The 22,635-nt window shown below is 40.8% G+C and overlaps 2 protein-coding genes across 3 annotated transcripts; both read right to left on the bottom strand.

Moving 5' to 3' along the window:
• Positions 1-540: 540 nt before the first annotated feature.
• Positions 541-5,917, bottom strand: LOC113021115 (uncharacterized). Of its 2 annotated transcripts, XM_026165570.1 has the most exons (5): positions 5,388-5,917; positions 5,182-5,250; positions 2,619-2,911; positions 1,365-1,680; positions 541-1,286 (listed from the first exon to the last, which is right to left on the bottom strand). In XM_026165570.1, the coding sequence occupies exons 1-5, from the start codon at positions 5,605-5,607 to the stop codon at positions 793-795; spliced, it is 1,392 nt and encodes a 463-aa protein (XP_026021355.1). In that variant the 5' UTR covers positions 5,608-5,917; the 3' UTR covers positions 541-792. The 2 variants fall into 2 exon arrangements, with proteins under 2 accessions (XP_026021355.1, XP_026021353.1); XM_026165568.1 differs by having other exon boundaries at positions 541-1,680.
• Positions 5,918-6,190: 273 nt separating this feature from the next.
• Positions 6,191-20,776, bottom strand: sp100.1 (SP110 nuclear antigen, tandem duplicate 1). Its single transcript, XM_026165566.1, has 16 exons — positions 20,619-20,776; positions 18,967-19,132; positions 18,365-18,583; positions 17,087-17,206; positions 16,749-16,882; positions 16,611-16,655; positions 15,036-15,075; positions 14,358-14,420; positions 14,142-14,264; positions 13,711-13,847; positions 12,005-12,073; positions 10,643-10,779; positions 8,573-8,684; positions 8,397-8,471; positions 7,500-7,643; positions 6,191-6,818 (listed from the first exon to the last, which is right to left on the bottom strand). The coding sequence occupies exons 1-16, from the start codon at positions 20,760-20,762 to the stop codon at positions 6,729-6,731; spliced, it is 1,818 nt and encodes a 605-aa protein (XP_026021351.1). The 5' UTR covers positions 20,763-20,776; the 3' UTR covers positions 6,191-6,728.
• Between the last annotated feature and the right edge of the window lie 1,859 nt (positions 20,777-22,635).

Genomic DNA, 22,635 nt, shown 5'->3' with positions numbered 1-22,635 from the left:
TAAAAGTTTGAGAAGCAATACAATGAACGGTCTCAGCGCGCCATCTAGTGGTCAGTATACTTTAATGCTTCATAAAACGTCCTGATCAGGGATAAAGCTTCGATAAATTCACCCCTTTAACAAAATGTAAAATGAAAGTATTTTAAAATGTGCGTATTTACTTTCAGCAATGAAAAGTAATCAACTACACTTACTCAAACACTGGACCTATGTAGTATTTTGAGAGTACATCAAGTAAATGGTTCATTTTTCAGCTACGTTTCAATGAAATATTGTAGTTTTAACAGTAATACTTATCTGAACATTATACTCGTTATCCAAAATAATCCAAAGCCTGGCTCTCAGTCATTTATTCATTCATGAAGCTAAAACCTTTTTGTGATTAAAGATTCTTTATTAAATAAATTTTGGGGGATTTTCTTAGCCTTGATAATATTTTAATGGTTGAAAGTTTATTGCAACTTTTTAGTAGTTAATCTGTGTTTTATTCTTGCAATCTGGGGACAAAGTGTTCAAATGACCACAGCTTTAAGGTGCATATCCAAAGAATCTTTTTATTTGATGTCAGTGAAGCAAACTAACATATTTACAAAGCACAACAATTTAAAAGCACGGAACAATGACTCACCTTTGCGCTTGTCTGTTATTTAGTTAAGAGTTCGTCAAATTCACATTTATATTAAATTATGCTCATTAAAGTAGCGTTATAGTGCATGAGAGCTTCATAAGGAGGATCTCAGGTGGGGGAAAAACAAGGTCAGGAGATTCTACTTTCCAGGCTTTCACTGTAGATTATTTCCGATCAGCCAGCCTCTGTAGGAGGGCGATGACTGTGTCCTGTTTGGAGGAGAGCAGCTCCAGGGCCGTGGCTATCCTTCCTAGGGACTCGGACATTCGCACCTCCCTCCTCTCGCGCCTCTTCTCTCTGGCTTCAACCCTGCGGCGAGCCACTCGATCGAGGTAGGCCTGTTCCTCCTGTCGCTTCAGAATCTCCTGGAACAAAGTGGAGCCGCCTTGCTCCGCTTTCGCCTTCTGGTTCTGTCCTTCAGTTCCAGACACAGTTGTTGTAGACAAAGAGGTGGCAGCAGAGGAAGTGAGGCAGGAGGACGTGAGGGGGAATGAAGAGGAGAGGCCGAGGAGATTCTGGCTTTGGGTGAGCGATGTTGTACTCAGGCGAAAAGGGATGACACCTGATGAGATGGATGGAGCTTTGCGGCTCGTGTAGCCCAGTGTGTTGAGGTCTGTGTTACTGGCGGAGATGAGGGAAGGGGATGTGGTGGCTGTTTCTGTAAAACAAGGCGAGGTGATAAAAGAAGGAGCCGGCACAATGGTGGCTGGGTGAATACTGGTAGTAACAATGTCACCATTGAGGACGATCAGGGGCTTGTGGTCTGGAGCATTAGCTGAGCTAATGGTCGCTGCAGTCACCGACGTACTGGCAGCGCTGCCAGCACTGGAGCCCAGACTTACTGAGTCCACACCACCAGCACCAGCACCAGCAACAGCAGCAAAGTCACTGCTAGGACGGATGATGGTGGACGTCGGCTGTGGGAGCTGCAGGGGCTTTGCAGCGATCTTAGCCAAAGGAGCAGGCAGTGTAGAAACCGTGCTGCCGCCTTTGTTTCGTTTGTTGTTGACGATCTGAGTGCCAATGGTGTCGCAGAGGGTGGCGTCCATCAACTAGAGTGGAACAAGACACACACAGAGATATGGAGAAAGTACACCAATGAATACATCAAACAGCATTGTAATCCATGACTTACAAATACCAGTTAACAATGTAACCGTATGCTGTCTTAAACCTTGTTACTTTATGTTATAATCCTAGTTATTTCTGCTGTACTTCCTCACAGTTGTTCAGATTAAACATCCCTGTACAAGAAGAGTAAGGATTTGGGGGTGACAGGGTCATGGGCAGCCAAGGGGGACTGATCAGGCCGGGAACGAAAGCTGGGCCCATGTGGTCTGATCCAACAGATGAGCTACTGTAGCTCCAATTGCAAAAAAAAGTTAATACTAATTCTGATAGAAAGGTGTCAGAATACACAGTGCATCACAGTTTGTTGCATATGGGGCTGCGTGGCCACAGACCAGAAGGTGCCCTGGTCTGAGAGGTCTAGTGGAGCCCATGGTCAGGGATGTTTTGGCAGCAAAAGGGGAAAAACACAATATTAGGCAAGTGGTTATAATGTTATAGCTGGTGGTATATCGCCAACAGCAGAAGAATGCTTCTGATTTCTAGCCAGTAACCCTGAGTTTTGAATTTTGTAAGATAGACTAGGCCTGTACTCTACATCGACCACACCTTCCAAAATATATAAAGCAGCCGTTTCTTCTTTCTGCACAATTTTTATATATATATATAGACACACACACACACACACACACACATTATCCACAGATGCAGAGTGCAGCTGTTAAACTCTGAGTGGATGATGATTATTGGTGGCTGCGTTTGAGGTCAGTTACATTTGTCCTGAGGGGAAATTCACATTTCTACAACTGGAAATTTCAAGCGTCTCACTCTATAGTATGTCCAGCTGTGAGGTTTACTTAAATCAGTACTTAATGTCAGCAACTATTTTTTATCCCCAGGTTTGTCTTCCCGTTAGACTCACATCAAAGAACTCCCAAGACGTCTTAGCATGTCCCGTCTCCCGGCTGCGGTCTTTAACCCTCTTGTATGTCACAATGAGGTTGTTCCATTTGCGACGGATTTTCTCAACAGGCAGTATGTGCCCCTTGGAGGCCATCTCCTCTTGGACACTCTGGAAGAGCTGCGAGCGTTCCCGAGTCTCATAGAGACCCCAGCGACGCCCGACGGCCTCAATCAGACACAGAACGGCTTTGGAAGAGAAATCCGAGCCAGAGCAAAGCGTCTTCTCGGAAGGAGCAGGGGGCATTACTGAAGCTGGGGGAGAAAGAAAGCCACTTGTGGTGTCACTTCATATGTAAGATAAATGGGTTAAACTGGGGAAAATCTTATATGCATACAGTTGTTATCAAATGTTTAGATCCACTCATCATGGGCGGGAATATCCTGGTAATTCTGGAATTTTAATGATTTCTTTGAACTGCTTTTCCAGGGTAGACTTACTGCACAAGTTTGAATTTATTTTGGATTTTATCTAAAACATCTAAAACACACAGTCAGTAGTAAACATACAGGTGCAAATATATAAATATACTCAATTAATTCTTTTAATAAGTGAAAATTCTATAAAGCTTGAGAAAGCTATTAGTGACTGACTATAACTGGTAGTTTCCCTTTGCCATCATGAAAAGGATTTGTTTGATAGCACTCACAGGTTTGAACAATACAAGACACTTATGTACAGATACCAAATACTGTACATAAGTGTGAGTTATTTGGATGTGTCAGCACTTTGCTAAGGTCTGGAAAAAGACCCAAACTGTCAACCTCAAATGAGAGAAAAGTGGTCAGGATGTTTAGGAACAATCCAGGAACAACCAGTGCTCACACACCAGCATCACTGTCCACAGTGAAACGAGTTTCACATTGCCATGGACTGAAAGGGTGCCGACCAAGATAAAAGCATCTGGTCAAAAATCCGCACCTTCAAGCTTATCTGAAATTTGCAGCTGCCCACATGGACAATCCAAATGTCTTCTGGAGAAAAGCTTCGTTGCCAGACGAGACAAAGATTGAGCCACAATCAGGTATGTTTGGAGGAGTAAAGGTGAGGCTTTGAAATCTAAGAGCCCTGTGCTAGCTGTCAAGCATAGTGCTGGTAGATTCTGACTCTGGGGCTGTTTTGCTACCAGGGGTAAATCAGGATTTGAGGTAAAACCTGAAAATAGAATCTCCAGTTCTGTCCAAGTTTGAACATACAGTTGAAACTTGGACCCAGTTGAATGTTCCAACTGGACAATGATCCCAGGCACACAGATAAACTGGTTTTGGAATAGATACAGTAGACAAACATTAAGCTTCTGGGATGACCTTCCCAAAGCCCCGACCTCAACCCTGCTGAACTTCTGTGGACAACACTTAGAAGCTGAGTCTGTGCCACGAAACCAACAGATTTAAATGAATTCTACCAATTCTGCAAAGAAGACTGGTCAAATATCCAGCCAGGAATATGTCAGAAGCTTGTTAATGCTGGTCGAGGTGCAAGTTGCAAAGAGACATTAGTGGGGGTGTGTGTAAATATTTGAGCCCATATGTAATGTTTGATCCTGTGTAGGTTGATGAGTGGATGTAAACCTATGACCACAACTGTATTTGCAGATACAGAAAAACTGCATTTTCTGCATCTGTAATTCCTAGTGAGAGATTTTCAACATTTCTGTTTTCCCTCTTGTCGTTGGTTTGACGTGTGCGGGGGTTAGTTTCAACAGCCAGAGTCAGAATTTAGCAACATTTGATGAGCTATCAAACACCCCAACAGATGCCCATCAAATCTGATCAAAACACACACAATCCCAGTGATGCAGAAACTTTATTAATTGTGAAGGATAAGAACTGAATGGCTAAGACTTGAACCCTAGTTTTTGTGGACTTTTTCAGGTGCATGAAATAGGCACAAAATACATGGTGTATCAAAAAGAATCATCTGATTTCAGAAGGCTATATGTTTTTTTTAAACTATTAGACATAGAAGCTTCCAGTAAATTTTAAAATGCAAATGTAAAGTTATATACACAAAATTTACAATGTTGACAAGTGCTTAATATGCCCACCTCCAGACCAGCAGCCAATTTCAAAATGCTTTAATTCCACAATCATTCACCTAAAGAAACACGTAGTGGCTGCAGTGACTCCAGACATGCTCATGGGATGAGTTTGACATATGCTGTGTATCCACGGGGGGACTTATTGAGCACTTGTGCACACTGTAAGTTTATATTCAGCCATTACTTGCATAAAAGTATAGCCTTTTCTTTTCGATGCACCCTGTGTAATAGCATTTCTATGCAAATGATTAAAAAATGACATGTTTGAATTTTTAGGTTATTCAAATTCCTTTTAACAGTCATGAGATTTAATGTGTATATGTGCGGATACATCATATCATCATTTTATATGAATTATTAAAAGAGGTTAATGTACGCAAGTGTTGCCAGTTATTACTTCTGCCAGAAAGACTTCGGTCAGTCAGGTTATGTGTTTTGTTACATTCTTGCTGGTGCTCTCCTCTCACTTTGAATCTTACTTACCTGGAGCTATCTTCAGGTATGTTTTTCCATCCCCAGATGTGGTGAAGAAACGCTCTGTGCTAACAGGGTCTGATGACAGAGCAGATAAAAGCTACATAATCTACTGAAAAGCAACAGATTCTGAGTGGCCATTAAGAAAACAAAACAAAAAAGGAAGCAAATAAACGAGGCCGAATGGCCATAAATCATCTCAGGTGAGCACTCACACAGTAGTACAGGAGTAGTTGTCGTGGCAGCTTGCAGCTCTGTGTCAGCCAGCTCCTCTGCAGTCTGTTCCCCTCCTCCTCCTCTGCATGCGGTATCTCCGCAGGGCGCAGGCGACTCCTGCCTGCCCAAAAGCAGCGCAGATGCATTTTCATCCACCGCTTCAGTTTTCACATGCAGCGCTGCGACGTGGTTGCTGCCTCCTTGCAGATCTCCCTCCATGGCTGACACAGAAACAGAAAAAAGGGAAAAGGAGCAGGAGCTGAAGGGAGAGAGCTTGTATTGTCTGCGCAGGCGTTGAATTGAGGAGAAAGTTTGGAGATCTCGGCTGTTAATCGATGATGCAGACTTCAGCGTGAAGTCGTGCAGCCAAAGTCATGACTGATTTAGCTGTGAGCGTGATGGACAAATGCCACCCCCTGCATGTTTTTCCGTGAGGGGCACGGAAATGGCTGCGCTGACCACCTCAGCTCAGCCGACGGATGCGCAGAGCGGCTGCGCAGCTCTCAGCAAGGATTTGCTGCTGGCAACCGTGATGGTGACGTCAGCTGACCGCACGTTTGGCACATGTTTAGTAACAAAAAACCAAAAAATAATTTTCAAAATAAGAAAAAAGAATCCGGATTTAGCTGTCAACGTGCCAACATAGGGGCAAATTCTGCACGTTTTATTGCATTAATAATAATAAATATTAATAAATTAAAATAAATAATACTAAACGAGGTAAAAGAAAAAATGCATTTTATTCTTTTATGTGTTATTTGTGGCGTACACAAACAAACATTTTATTTAAAAAAAACCCCCACATGTTACAGATAACAGTAAAAATAAATTGAACTGTAGTGACAATAGTCCTCTTTGGACCAACACATTCAGATTTTAATGGTATATAACATCAGTTATATGTGAAACAAAGTTAGGGCAAACAAATGAAACTGGGAGCAATATATACATATATATAATGATCATTTTAACTTGACTTTTAAATAGGACTAGAGCTGTTTTTGGTTTCAGTGCACAAAACTGGAGAAAACATTATTACAATTCCCCTTTAGACATTTGTCTTTGTTTTCAGTGTGCATTTTGTATGTAAACAACATACACTACGGAACTACTTTATTTAATATTATACTGTAATGGGTTGTACTATGATGAGGATTATCCAATAATAGCTTTTCCATTAGTTGCCAGCACATGAACATTGAGTATACTGTATTTGACATTCATACTGTGTGCAAACACTGATATCTAGTTACATTTTGCTACAGTGCCATCGCTGTAACACCCGTTTTTGATTGTTTTCTCAGCTTTGAAGTGTTAAAAACTGTCACACTGGTTCGAAGTCACTGATCTTGGATGTTGAAAGCCTTCTTAAACTCGCTGTCAAATAACTCCCTCAGTTGGTTGCCGATGGCAAGGATTTCTGGATTTCCCTGAAAAAGAAAAACAGCGATTGTCATTATGTTATTTTCAAAACTTCTGTTCTGTTTAAAAAAAGTTGTGTTTGTAATCCTACAGATGTGTCAATGCACCTTTAAGGACCTACAGTAATTGAGGGGAAAAAAAACAATGAGCAAACACTTGGCGGTGGTGGGAAGGAAGAACTCCCTTTTAACAGGAAGAGACTTCCAGCAGAACTGAGAATAAAAGACAGTAAGACAAAAGTTTTCTATTTGAGATCCACTGTGAAATTGCAGGTACCCATGAAATTGGTCAGACCAGGACCCCCGGGGACCCAAATGCAGAAGAAGCACTGCATGGAAGCAAAGGTGAAATAGATGGTAGTTGTTTTGATTATGCCTTGTAAAAGCTGAACAAGGCAATTTGACTAAACTTTGAATGGCAGTCAGAAGAAAGTGAAAGTTTAAAGTCCTGAAAACATTTAACAACACAACACACAGAGTCCCAAGTCCCAAAAGAGATACAGAATCACATTTTTTGTCACTATAAGGTGTAATTGAAGTTTCCAAAACTTGCAGTGAATGTAATCTAATTCTTCTTTTTTACATGCAGATGCAAACCTTTTAAAACCATATAAAAAATAAAAACAAGCACTTAATAGACTATTGAGAGCACTGAATGCCATTATCACACTTTCACTAAGAGTTTCTTACCCGGTTGAATGTCGCACAGTTGGCAAAAATAAGCTGGACATCAGAAACAAACTCGCCGACAGTTTGATACTGTTTCTGCTGGAGTTTCTCTGTTACTTTGCCCAGCCACATCGGACTCTTGATAGAAGTGCTGTAGTTTGCCAGCTGTGGGTGAAAGCAGACATCCAGAAAACCAGAGTATTCTAGTCAGAGTTTTACACATATAGTGCTGTGAAAAAGTATTCGCCCCCTTCCTGACTTCTTAGCTTTTTGCAAACTTGGTACACTTACATGCTTTACATCAAAGCTCATTTTAATTTTAGGAAAAGAAAATACAAAATGTTGTTTTTAAACACAGAATTCAGGTTCACTACTGTTCCAAATTTTCAATTTGTGGATAATGATTCTCACAATGGTTTGCTTGAGTCCCAAAGCTTTAAAATTGCTTTGTAACACAGACTGATCAATGTCGATGACTTTGTTTCTCATCCGTTTCTTTAGATCGTAGGATGTTTTGCTTTTTGAGATCATTTTTCCTACTTTTCTCTTTCAGACAAGTTCCATGTAAGTGATTTCTTGATTCAACAGGTCTACCAGCAATTAGTCCTTGGTGCTGCCAGTGAAGCTGAACTGGCTAGTTACCGATTTAACAAGGGAGAGCGGTTACTTTTCACACAGGGCCAGGTAGGTTTGGATTGCTTGTTTGCCTTAATAAATGAAATCATCATTTAAAATCTGCATTTTGCGTTTACTGAGCTTATTGTTGTCTAATATGAAACTCTAACTGATGATCTGAAGTGTGACCAATATGCAAAGGCTAAGATAGCTCACGTTTTCAGTGCACTGCACTTTATTTTCTATGAATGTTTTAAAACTTGATTCTAATGAATAAAAATTGCTTGCTTAAAAAATACTTACATAGCCCATTGGGTCTGGAGAAAACATTTGCTCCTCGTCAGCACTGCGCAGACTCAGGAGGAGATACTGGCATTGCTGTAGATGAAACAACAGAGGGGCAGGTCACAGCAATGTCACAGGGAGACGGGTAGTTAGATGGTTACATGGACAAAGTTGTAGACAGAGAAAATTCTCACCATCATGTGTTGAGATATTTGCTGAGACATCACTGCGTTCACGTCCAGCTGGTCAAGGCAAACGTGATTGGCTCTAAAAACGCAGAATGTGCACAACCAGGGGCTGTCGTCGCTGCACACACATACACACACAGATATATATCAGTCTTAAAAATATAAACCCTTTTGATTGTTGTTTCAATCAGCTATATCCTTTTTATTTTTATCAGCTGAATGTCTTAGCTTCATGTTATCACATAAAACAGGTACATTTTAAAAAAGCAGAACGTATGCCAGGATCATATACAGTAGTGTGTAATTCAATACAATATACATGGATAATAGCAGCACAAATGTTGTTTTAGTAGAAACTGTCCACCTGACTTCAGCTAGTACCAGTTTTAATGTGAAGGTGAAAAACATTAAAACAAAAATCAAATGAAATGATGTTAAAATTTAACGCTGAGCAAGAATTTAGTTTACAGAACTAGAAGATCTGGAGTAACACTCCACTTATTTGGACTCATGGTACAGGTCAATTTGCAAATGTCCTGTTTTGTTATCTACCAGGTCCAGAAGGAAATATCCTTAGCTCCTTCACTCTCTTTGCCAGCTGGCACCTAACTTTGTCTTTTCATCATAAGACTGTCAGTTTGTTTGGGAAAAAGTACTTCTACTTAAACGACGGAAAAACAATTAAGCAAGTGTGCTATTTTACACTTGCTTAATTGTTAAGAAGTTCACAGACAGCACTGTGCAAAAGTCTTCAGCCACCCCTCATTTAAAAAAAATATTTTTCTGGGAAATAAAGGGAAATAGGGCATGGTGGTTAGCACTGTTGCCGCACAGCAAGAAGGTCCTGAGTTCAATTCCACCATCAGGCCGGAGTCTTTCTGTGTGGAGTTTGCATGTTCTCCCCGTGTTTGCGTGGGATCACTCCGGGTACTCCGGCTTCCTCCCACCGTCCAAAGACATGCAGCTTGTGGGGATAGGTTAATTGGATAATCCAAATTGCCACTAGGTGTGAATGTGAGTGTGAATGGTTGTCTGTCCCTGTGTGTTGGCCCTGCGACAGACTGGCGACCTGTCCAGGGTGTACCCCACCTCTTGCCCTATGACAGCTGGGATAGTCTCCAGCACCCTCTGCGACCCTGAAAAGGATAAGCGGAAGCGAATGGATGGATGGATGGATAAAGGGAAACAGATGCAGAGATTTGGAGAATAATTTTTGACTGTCTTTAATTCGGTTTTCTGTCAAGCTGATCACACACTGCTTCACTAATGTTGAAGTCTGAGCTCTGGGGAGGCCAAGACTGTGTGTGGTGGTTTTGTTTTATGTTTTTTATTCAGGTATGCTTTTACTGCATTGGCAGTGTGTTTGTGATCACTGTCATGCTGAAAAATGATGCTGCTCCTGATGAGATGCTTTCCAGATTCCATCTGACCGTACTTTTTTGTGTTTATAATTCCTCATTTTCACAAGACTCCCAGCACCACTGGATGAACTGCATCCCCAGAGCCTCCACCATGTTTTACATTTAGCTGTAGATGTTCAGTGTTGGACCCTCTCATCCTCCTCCATAAATAAGACAACGATTTGGACCAAAAATATCAATGACATTATTATATAAGACCTTTTGCCACTAAATTTCAATCCAGTTCTTGTGTAAACTGGCATACCTCAGCCTTTCCCCCCATTTTCCCTTTGTTTAGTGTGGATTCTTCAGTAAACCTGGAAAACTGTTGCTCCAGGCCAATTTAAAATATTACAAGAAAGTCTGGTTCATTGAAAGAAAATCATACAGAAATGAGAAGTGGCTCGAGACTTTTGCACAGAGCTGTAGGGATATTCATTAGTGCTGCTTTAAAATGCTGAGTTCAGTTCAGTTGCAGGACTGTATAATGGGAGCATTTCTTTCACCCTGTTAAAGCTGATTAGGTTTCTTTCCTGCCAATGCATTCTGTGTTGATACGACAAATTCATGCAGGTTTAAAATATAAGAGACTCAAACAAAACATACAAAAGGACAAAAGAGAAACAGCTGATTTGAAAAATATTTTTTAAATGGCTGCTCTCCCAGTAAGGCTCACTTCAGAATGATGTCGTCCACATGTGGCAGGTGGCATTTCTGGTGGAAGGATCGTGGGCATTCCTCGCACACTACCAGCTCTTGGTCTTCTTCTTCGTTTTTACAGATGCAACAGTCGTCATCGTTTTTCTCATTCTCCTGGCAACACAGACAATAAATCACAGAAAATCTGTTTGTACACAAAACTGCTCCAAAGCGCCTTTCAGACCCAGGAGATGTAAAATTGCTGACTTCATCAAACGGTAACTTATAACTGCCATCTATAAATTAAGAACACAGCACCGCCACAGCACACATTCACAATAGGTAATCGGCCATGCATGAGGCCATGTTATTACTGTTACTTTTGAGAGGCCACATCTCACGTGTGGTTACAGTAATGCATAATCATAAACACTTTAGTAGATTTCAGCCAGTAGGTGAGATCAGACTTTTACTTATAGCTAAATGAAATAGCTTAAGTACTGTAATGGAGAGTGATGGCTTCATAACAAATTATTTTTCATCTGCGTAGTGACAGTGTAACTGCAGATCTATCTGAAGTGAAGATGAGACTCACTGTCTTTTACTTTTTTATTAATCCTGTAGAATTTAATCCACCTCTGCTGTGCCTTGTTGGTAAATGAGCTCTCTTTCTTTGGAAGCACTCATGGATTGATCTGTAGGTATATAAAAACTCAGAGGAAGGGACTACTGCAATCGGCTGCATCAAGCTTCAGCTCCTATTAAAGTTTTGTCAAAACCAGGATTAGGCTGAATCCATTATTGGTCAGACTCATTAATCTGACCTGTCACAGATTTTTCGTTTAATGCGGTAAAGGCTTTGCCACGTAAAGTCCATTTTTAAGGCCCTTCAGTGTCTGATGGATGTGAAATTGCACAGCAGAGTGAATAATGAAAAATCCAAAGGTATTTTGGAGATGTCCGCGTGCTCCTCTGGTCAGCGTTGGTGCGGAAATGTAGAAAGGTCTTAATTTTTAGACTTTAATCCATTTGCAAGCATTTTTTTACAAAGTTGTGCTCTGTTAAAAGCAACAAGTAAATGTCTGGTCTGACCCACTGAATGTACAGTAAAGTGACCGAGGGCAGAGAATATCCATTAAGTTGCTGTCAGAAAGAGAAGGAGTCCCACTCCTGTATGTGATGTTAGGCTACAAATACAACTAAACTCTAAATTGGGGTTGGAATCGCATATTTCTGCACCAGAACAAGATAACAGAGAGGAAAAAAGTTTCTTGTTTGTCGAATTATACTACAGATTTAGAGAGACAGATTTTGTACTATTTAGAAAAAACAGCATTGTGCAAGAAAGTATTTTTCAAACCAGTGTAGCATGAGGAAATGCCACTTGTCTGAAACTTACCAGGTCTTCAGGATCTGGTTTACACAGAGGGCAAGCACACAGAAGGGAATGAATCTTCAAGATCTCTGCCTGAAAGAGACAAAGTAACAATGTATTCATTTTTCAATCATAAGTTCTCACTTTTGGTTTAACAAAGCTTATAACGCTCATATTGACTAAAGTTGCTCTTGGGTTTACAGGTGAGACACAGTTTCATGCAAAAAAAATTGTTAAGTCCTGTAATTTTTTGGGCACGAGTGGCAACTTCAAAATTATAATTCAAAAAGATCCTACAAAACCAAACTGGCACTGACCCAATTCATTTTTCCTGAATTAGCCCCTAATTGTCTTTATATTCTTTATTATTTGTTCATTCTCTATAGCTGGTGTTAATAGTAACAGAAGAGTCTTTGGTTCTGCTGTACGGTGCTGAAACATTGATGTGCATTTGGTGTGTGCTTAGGGCTAACTGTGGTTGTTCATCAAAATGCCACCACATGTTAGCTTTCTGCATTTGGATAGGGATGGGTATCGTTTAGGTTTTATCCGATACCGGTGCCAAATCGGTACTTTTGAAACTGTGCCGGTGCTCAAACGGTGCTCAAACCGGTGCTTAAAGAATGGAGAACACAAAATTGGTCCAAAAACCTCTCATGTTCAGCTGTTTTTTGTAAAAATATAACAATGTTAGCCTTTTCTGCAGCTATGGGGCATATATGGTATCACTCTTGGCTGGAAGCAGTGCTTAAACAATGGAAAAAACACAAACTTTGTCCAAAAACCTCTCATGTTTAGCTGTTTTCCACTTTTTCTTTGGTCATTTTAGCCTTTTTAGCCAGGGTGATGGGAGTATCTGCCATCAAACAAGAAGACAGTCGCATGTAGCTATGATGATGTTTGCTAGTTCACCTTACATGCATTAATGTAATAACGTGGTTAGCCTACTCAACGTAAATTAGCTACTCACGCAGAGAAGAACGGCTGCTGCTGCCTTCATCATCCGTCATCATTTCTGCTACACTGGCAGGGCTAGGGGCCAGGACTCTCCTCTTCGTGTTTTTGGGGGATGTTGCATAACAGGCAACCCACCCGCAGTAGATGTGCACGGTGTGAGGTCTCGCAGCAAGCTATCAAATACGGCGCATTTCTGGGCTTTTAAAAAAAAGCTATGCGTCGCCAGGTGCTTCATCGGATTCGAGGTGTTACCTCCTTTGACAGTATCACAGTATCAGCTTAAAGCACTTGTTGCAGGCTGCTGAGTTTGCATATTTTGCTATGAAGTACAGCCAGACTTTTGACCGCTTCGCCTTGGGCATTTTTAATCTGTAGCTCTGCTCTAACAGAACGTACGTACCTGGCCCCGCCTACTATCCTCGGAAACGTAAAATGATTGGCTAGAATCTAAAGTGTATCACAGCTCAGGAAAAAAAAGCACCGAAATAAAGCACCGAAATGTGCGCTGCTTTTCGGTCTGGTTACTACCGTTTATGTCAGAACCGGTGCCATCATGGCACTGGACACCGGTACCCATCCCTACATTTGGATATATATTTTTACCATATTAGCTGCTTGAAGATTGATGACCGCAAATAAATATGAGTCAAAATGTAAAGATTGTAATCTTGAAGTGTAATTTTCCTCCCTCATTCTCACAGAGTACCTCACAAAAGTACCCAAAGGCGTAGAGATAAGTTGCGGTGAACTAGGAACCTGCAGTGTAAACACACCTCCATGAGAGCACTCAGAGGTTTTCCATCCCATCTGATGTCTTTCTTCCAGGAAACATTTGTCGGACCAGATTCCTTACAAAAGTCCACTGGGGTCATCCAGCTTGTCTCAGTACGAATACTCTTGCCAAGTGTCCCTAGAGGGAGAAAAACATTTTGAGAAGAAAGTTCCTACAGCTTAACTAAAATCTTGTACGGAAGCCCCAAATGCAATTTCATTGTTCTCTGACAATGACAATAAATAAATAAATACCAAATACTAAATCTTTCCATTTAATTCAATTCAAAGTAGCATTTAGCAGCACCTGGATGCTACTTATCCTCTTAATTCCAATGGATGTAATCAGAGTGTACTTTGTTTTTTTAAAGAACTGTTTAAACTTTTTCAAATGACTGTATCTGTATCACAGTACATTCTTTTTTTAAGATACCTGATGCAAAACGTTTTTTGTGTAACGTCCCAGCTAAACCACCACATGTAACTTTGAACACTTTGGTGTTGGAAAGACCAGCCTCTGGCTGCTGCACCGTCTGCTCTTCTGCCTCTTCTTCATCTAAAACAGACACGTTATGAAGATAATATGTAACACAACCATGCGTATCTAAAAGAGCTTCCATCATAAATATTACACTGTAGAAACCAGCACCTGTGGTGGGTTCATCACTTGATGAATCCTGGTCTTCCTCGTCATCTTCTTCTTTCTCCGACTCTAAAAAAGAGGATTTTATCCATGAAAACAAGCGGGAAAGAAGCTTGCCTTGCCTGTGCATGTTTGTCTTACACATGTATATTTTAAATTCAGAGTTTTATGAATATAAATATGTGCACGATATTAATAGAATGCCAGAAAAGATTTTAGTGACAATCATTATGCTCAGAGAGAAACTAGAATCACTGCCTCGCGGCTGTATGCCTTCACCCATTAATATTCTTGTTTTTCATTTTGGATCTTAATGGTAGCTGTTCCTCATCCAAGTTGAGGGTCTAAGGAGAAACAATGTTGTTTTCTGTACAGATTGGAAGCTCCTTGAGGCAAATTTCAGTTTTCTGATATAAGGATACAAAAATAAAATTGTTTTGACTTCAGTTCGTTGGGCTTTTCCAGTTCTGCTCTGTTTCTATTATACTGGAGCATAAAGGGGGGAGGGTTATAAATGTCTGCAGTGCCTGCCTGCCTCAATTGATGCCATTAGTTTTAAATGCTTTAATATTTAATGTGAGATAACAGAAGCTCTTGTAGCAGCCAGTGGGAAAGTGGGCTTATATGCTGTTAAGAACACTCACGTTTGATAAAAATCGGTGTTTTTGCAGTAATAGAACAAACCTGTGGTTGCTTCTTCGAGTGAGAACAATATTTTCTTGGCCTAGCAGCAAAAAAAGAAGCACGTGGCTTAGATTAGAAAAAAATAAAACAAACTAATTTACTTCTGAGTAAGAAATACCCTACCAGTCAAAATCTGGACACACAATTTTCATGTAATGGTTTTTCTTTACTTTTACTACTTTCTACATCATAGATACAAACTGAAGACATCAAATATATGAACCAAGATCAATGGGATTATGTAGCAAAGAAAAAAAAGATATATAACTCTAAATATGATTTCTATTTTAGATTCCTCAAAGTAGCCACCCTTTGCTTTGTTGACAGGATTGCAAACCTTTGGCCTTCTCTCAATGAGCTTCATGATCGAATCACCTGAAATGGTTTTCATTTCACAGGTGTGACTTGTCAGGGTTCATTTGTGGATCAGTTGTGTTGTGCAGAAGTCAGGTTGGTACACAGCTGACAGCCCTCTTTGACAACTGTTAGAATTGATATTATGGCAGTGTCCCCAAAAGCAGTCACAAAAACCATCAAGTGCTACGATGAAAGTTGCTCACATGAGGACCGCCGCAGGAAAGGATGCCCAAGAGTCACCTCTGCTGCTGAGGATAAATTCATCCGAGTCACCAGCATCACAAATTAGAGCGCAGATTAATGCCACACAGAGTTCCAGTAGCAGAGACATCTCTACATCAGCTGTTCAGAGACTGCATTAATCAGGCCTTTATGGTCAAATAGCTGCTAAGAAACCACTACTGAGGAAAATCAACAAGCAGAAGAGATTGTTTGGGCCAAGAAACACAAGGAGTGGACATTAACCAGTGGAAATCTGTGCTTTGGTCCGATGAGTCCAATTTTGGGATCTTTGATTCCACCCGCCATGTCTTTGTGCGATGCAGAAAAGGTGAACGGATGGTCTCTACATGCATGGTTCCCAAGTTGAAACATGGAGGAGGCGTGATGGTGTGGGGGGGCTTTGCTGGTGACGCTGTTGAGGATTTATTCAAAATTTAAGACACACTGAACCCGCATAGCTGCTACAGCATCATACAGCGACATACCATCCCATCTGGTTTGCGTTTAGTTGGACCATAACTTTTTCTTTAACTGGACAATGACCCCAAACACACCTCCAGGATGTGTAAGGGCAATTTGACAAGAATGATGGAGTTCTGCACCAGATGGCCTGGTCTCCACAGTCACCTGACCTAAACCCAATCCAGATGGTTTGGGATGAGATGGAGCGCAGAGTGAAGGCAAAAGGGCCAACAAGCACTCAGCATCTCTGGGAACTCCTTCAAGACTGTTGGAAGACCATTTCAGGTGACGACCTCATGAAGCTCATAGAGAGAATGCCAAGAGTGTGCAAAGCACAAAGATTAAAATAAATTATAAAACAAGCTTTGAGTAATTTCACACTTTTTTGTTTACTACATAATTTCACGTGTTCATTCATAGTTTTCATGCCTTCAGTGAGAATCTGCAATGTAAATAGTCATGAAAATAAAGAAAAACATTAAATGAGAACGTGTGTTCAAACTTTTGAGTGGTCGTATATACATCTGTTTTTACTTTTTTATTTCCTCCTTTGTAGGCCACTGTTTTCAGGTGACCCTCCTGTGAAAAATGACAAAAACAAAATAAGTGAAATTCACACTGGAAACTGCTGGAACATTGATCAAATAAGTTCAGATTTTCTTTTTGACAAACCTTTATAAGCTTTCCCAGCGGCGTCCCCCCACATCGAATGCTCAGCTTCCAGTTCTTGCAGCTCTGCTTTCCTGCAAACCTCTCAAACTCACCTGGAGCAAACCACTGCTTATTAGCCAGAATGCACTTCTCTCCTAAGAGATGCAGAGGAGGAGGAATTCAAAGAAATGTTTTACACACGCAGAGTTTAAATCTCAGTCATAAATGATCTCTTGTTATCTCCCAACTGCCGCTTTTTCTAGCTTGTACATTTTTCTATTATTTCACAGCTGTTGAACAAAGAACATGCAGCTGCAGTAGACTGCAATGCAACAATGAAAAGACTTTGCTTATCTGACCTTTAGCCAGTTTGTCACGTTGTAGCGTTCCCGACATCTGTCCGCACGTCACAGGCAGCTGGGACTTGTAGAGGGGCCAGGTCCAAATTTCACCCTTCTCTCCCTTCTTCATGGGAGGAGCTGAGAAATACAAAATGTTATAAATGCCGATTCAAACATGCTGCAGTGTAGTCAATATACATGTTGTGGCTTTGGAAAAGACATGACCACATTCCCTCAGACATCTTGCAGTGAACGCTGCAGGTGTAGAAGCAAGAAGGGCTGTGGCTATGCTCCAGTTTTATAGAACTGAGTGAGGCCTGTATCCATCTTGGCAGGGAGTCAAACATGTTCCGGTTCATACTGACCACTTGGGAGGTACCTTTCCACGGATTCAGGAGAATGATTGGAAGAACCAGAGTTCCTTTTTTGAAGTTGGTCAACTGAAGGTTAATGTAGAGCTTGATTATTGTGGTATTCTCCACCTGCTATAACACTATTTACTCAGATGGAGTAGAGGAGCTGTAATGGTGTAACTTTGTACAAAACATCAGAGAAGAGACAATTCCACTTCCAACATAAAGAGAAAGTAATGAACATATGACAACTCTATGCAGTCCTGTGAATAACTCGAGCCCACAGTTCATTGAGGTTTGCGGACATTTGTTTATGCACAGCTGTCTTAATTTCCCACCACACCAACATTTCAATCACGTTGAGGTCTGGACTTTGACCAGTCCGTCGCAACACCTTCATGCTCTGCTAGTTTAGCCATTCTGTTGTATATTTGCTGCTGTGGTTGGGATCATTGTCATATTGCATGACCCAGTTTCAGCCAAGCTTTAACTGTCAGACAGATGGTCTCACATTTGACTCGAGGACACTTTGGTATACGAAGGAGTTCATGGTCGACTCAATAATGGCAAAGTCCAGGCCCAGGTCCACCAAATGATCATCCCTTCACCACATACCAACTGTGATTGACAGCTGAGGTGAGTTTTGGTTTTCTCTAAATGTGCATTATGGTCAAACATCTCCATTTGGTCTGATTTGTCCAAATGACATTGTTCCAGAAGTCATGTATTTGTAACCTTTCGAACCTAAGTCATGTTGCCATGTTCTTTTTCAAGAGAAGAGGCTTTGTTTTTGGTTGGGTCTAGCCTGGGGTAGAACCAGGGTACTTTACCCCAGTGAGAGCTGCTAAAGGTTAGAGGATGAGAGATGTCTTTTTAACTGTATAACTCCTGTTGGCATATAGTCACGCTGAGAACAGTAAAGCATAAGTGAGGAGTAACTTACTGAAACATATTTTCTTGGACTTCTTCTGAGCCGAGGTAGACAGGCCTGATGGGCCAGGCTGCTCATCCTCCTCATCACATATGCTCTTGCTATACTTCCTCTTCTTTTTCACTGAGTTTTCTTTCCTCACCTCTTCTTCTGAATGTTCAGTTTTTTCCTTTTCACCGTTGTCTTCCGTTTCAACTTTCTCAGGCAATTGTGTGTCAAAATGGTAAGACCCTGAAATTACATTGAAGTCCAAGAACATAATAAATATCTAATAGAGGCCAAACAACTTCTACAGGTCAATTTCAAAGTCTCAGTACATAGCATGCCCACTTGCTAACAAGGTTTTATATAGTCTAAATTACAACATATTAGCTGTTACAAGATGAGTCTTCACATAGACAGAGGTTCTCTTTGACTGGTTACAAGCCTATCAAATTATTTTTAGTCCTGCAAAGGCATTAATGCCACCACAAAACTCTCATCTTAAAGTAGATGACATATTATTCCTTTCAGATTTCTTTGGCCAATTCTTTGCTTTATCAATTAACTTGTCAGAGACACAAACATACTTATTATAAAGTCATTAAGAGCATCATGAAATAGAAATATCTTACCGTCCATGAGGCTTTTGCGCAGCATTTGCAGTTTGGGGTTGTGGCTCAGGACAGTTTCCTTGAAGGCACACTTCCAGAACAGTTTGATGTGCTCTGACTTTTTTTCCTCGAACCAGTCCAGGATATCATAAAGGCCCTTCTCTTTTTTCTTCATTCGACTCACCTTCTGCACACACAGTATCGAGAAAATTATTATTGAGCTGTTTAGCCTAGGATTCAGTAAGTAAATACCAACATACTGTCGTTTTCACAAAGTGTCTATGATAGTAGATTTAGAAAAAACTGCCCCTATGAAAAAAGTATGATGTTTATGTTTGCCACTCCAATAATGGTGATTGGATTGATTATATGTGATTATTTAGGAGAGGGCGTTTCCTTCTCTGAATAAGCTGCTGTTTTTTGCGTCACAATGGGGACCTATATTTACGTAAGGTGGAGTACTGTGCAAAAATCGTGACCCACCTTTCATTACTTTATATTTTATTTCCAAGGAGACAGTCTTTTTTGTTTTTTTTTAACCGGCCTTGATCAATAGTTTCAAAAATTATAAAGTTTTACTTTGGACATTGCCTCCTTTCTTGCCAATTTTCATTCCAGTCCTTGCATCTGACCTTTTTCAGAGGAATGCTTTTATTATTTGTTAAGCCACTTAACACTGACCCATGAATCATTCAAGCATAAAAAAATCCACCTAACTCAAGGGATGAAGCAGAGTTATGTCTGTACACAACAGAAAACTTAGCAAAGAACTCATTTTAAATTGTGCTGTGCAATATGTCCTTAAAAGATTTGACAAAACTGACCAAGTGGAAGAAAATTAAGGAAGCAGTAGGTCTAAAGAACTATCTACAGCAGATGAACCTGAAAAACTGTAGTTTGGAAAAAACATTTCAGTTAGTGGTGTTTGCAATCTTGCCAAAATTGATGGAGTTACTATGGCTTCATTTTTCAGGATGATAATGATCCCGAACACACTGTCAGTGCAGTAAAAGCGTACCTGGATAGAAAAACACACAGTGGAACACTGTTAGTCGTGGATTGGCCTCCCCAGACCCTGGACGTCAATATTATTGATCATCTTGACCGTTATACTCGGTGTATTTCCTTTTATGTTTGCACATTCAAATAAATCTACAAACTTATTTCCCATTTTCTCCGCAAAATTTGGAAAAACGACGCGTGACTTAAGACTTTTCCAGACTACAGATTTTATTTCATTTTAATCTGTTTTTAATAACTGGCTCTGGTTGTGAAAATGCCTTCTTTTTTAGTAAATAGCAGTGTGAGTTACAGGCGAATGTCAATTCGCAGTGTCTTGATGATCCGGTAAGTAAATCCCAAAAAGTTGATTCTGTTCATTCCGTGTTGCTAGTCTCAGTCAGGCAAAGGTAGGCTAAGGCTGAGAAAACCTGCAGTCAGCTGAGACTGAAGAAGTTCAGATAAACAGAATCAGCTTTTTGGGGTCAGTTCGCCGTATTTCCCTTGTTTGAAATCGACGCTTCATGTGTACCAACAACTCTGACGTAATCATGTATCACTTCCGCTGTTCACTTCCCGCTCTCTCATTAACGTCCTATTCAAATAGCACTCGCCTGAAATGACTGTAACGAGGTTGATAACAAATGCGTAACCTTTCCACTTGAGCTCCTCACCTTGAAACGGTCTTCCGAGATCAGGTTGTAATCCTTGAGCTTGCAGAGGAAGATGACCGGGCTTTCCATGCAAGAAATTTCTGTTTTATTGCAGTGTAAAAAGCGCAGCATTTCCTCCAACTCCAGGAAATCCAGCGGATCCATCGATGGTCTGTTCTCCCTACTCTTCTACAAAACTGTGCCAGTTCCCAAGAGATCGCACTCACTTATCACCCAGATGTGATATTAGAGCTGCAGCACAGAAATAAAGCGCTGCATTCGTGGACCTTGTGCCGTTTAACAGGTAACAATAAACTCCTCACAGGTCTCGTCACCCTGCTCCACCGTTTACATGCGCGCACAGTGAAACTCAATCCAAGTTTATGTAAAACAAAAAATCACAATGTTGAGTAGATGCAGACATAAGCGGAAGTTTTCCCTCTACGGGTCAAAGTGTCTGATCTGGGAAATACTGGTTTCTCGGTTCCTCCTCTCAGTGACGTTTGGAAAGTGAAACCTTTTTCTAGCGCTCTTCTGTCGGCTCACCAAAAACTGCAGACCGTGCGCATTTCTGAGATTTATTATCCCCCCTTTAAATTATAGCCATGCTTATTTTTAAAGTAGACCCGAGACTAACAGTCTGTGGGCGAAACAAATCAAACTCATTCCTGAGCGTCTGACACGAAGAGACAAAAGGGGGATTCATTAAGGTCGCCCACAGTGAGTAACAGTGCGAAATTCAACAGCCTCTTTGATAAAACAATGAGCATTCATGTCGTGGTTGGAAACAGCTCGGCCCAAATATTTTCAGTGCTTTCTGCGCTATGCGCGCTCCCGCTTGGGGCATTATTTCAGCAGGGAGACAGAAATGAGTATAACGTCATAGAGATATGTCACATTTTTTCTTTTCCAGTAACAACAACATAAAATAAATCAATAATTTCATAGTTGGTTTGTATTTGTATATGAAAATAATTCCTGCATGTATAACTGTAGTTTTTGTGATTATTGATACACAAGCACTTCAAAGAATAACGTTTTTTGTTTTGTTTTGTTTTGTTTTTTTGTCAAGTGAGTCAACACGAGAAAACGAGTACAAGCTGGTTGATAATCCCTTTGGAGATATAGGAACAGGTTTTCACAGTGCTTGGACAAAGCTAACCACAGCATGACCACAGCACTCAGCTCTATTTGTTTATGAAGTAATTCAAGTCTTTTAGTTTTGTAAATATTTCTGCCTAATGAGATAAACGCCAGCTTATCAATAGCAGGCACTGATTGAATTAATGTTTTTATTTTTTCACAGCCTGGTGGCACAGTGGTTAGCACTGTTGCCGCACAGCAAGAACAAGAAGGTCCTGAGTTCAATTCCACCATCAGGCCGGGGTCTTTCTGTGTGGAGTTTGCATGTTCTCCCCGTGTTTGCGTGGGTTCCCTCCGGGTACTCCGGCTTCCTCCCACTGTCCAAAGACATGCAACTTGTGGGGATAGGTTAATTGGATAATCCAAATTCAAATTTTATTTGTCACACAACCATACACAGTATGACATGGGGGTGAAATGCTTGTAGCTGTACAATGCCCGACCATTAAATGACAGAAGAAAAGTTTTACAATATTTACAATTTACAGTTTACTAAAAAAATGTACAAATTAACTTAGGAATTTACAGTAAAGAATGTGCAAATAGCAGAAGAGATTATAAAGATAAGGATTATAAATTATAGGAATTATAGGATTATAGGAAATGTGTGGTGGTGCGTGTGGTGACGTGTGTGAGAGTCCAGTCTTATAGTGACGTGTTGGTAGAGTCCAGTCCTACACCTGGTTCAGGCCCCGAATAGCCTGGGGGAAGAAGCTCCTCCTCATTCTCTCTGTTTTGGCCAACAGTGAGACGAGTCCATTGTTGCGATGGGAGAGGTCCATCATAATCTTCCTAGCTTTGGACTTGCACCGCTTGGTGTAGATGGACAGCAGGTCAGGGAGCTCTGATTGAATGATGCGTTCGGCCGAGCGCACCACCCTTTGCAGATCTCGTC

Source organism: Astatotilapia calliptera, chromosome 4 (assembly GCF_900246225.1).
Source record: "Astatotilapia calliptera chromosome 4, fAstCal1.2, whole genome shotgun sequence".
NCBI classification, from domain to species: domain Eukaryota; kingdom Metazoa; phylum Chordata; class Actinopteri; order Cichliformes; family Cichlidae; genus Astatotilapia; species Astatotilapia calliptera.
Note: the sequence above shows the minus strand (reverse complement) of the source record. Positions and strands in the feature narration are given on the sequence as shown.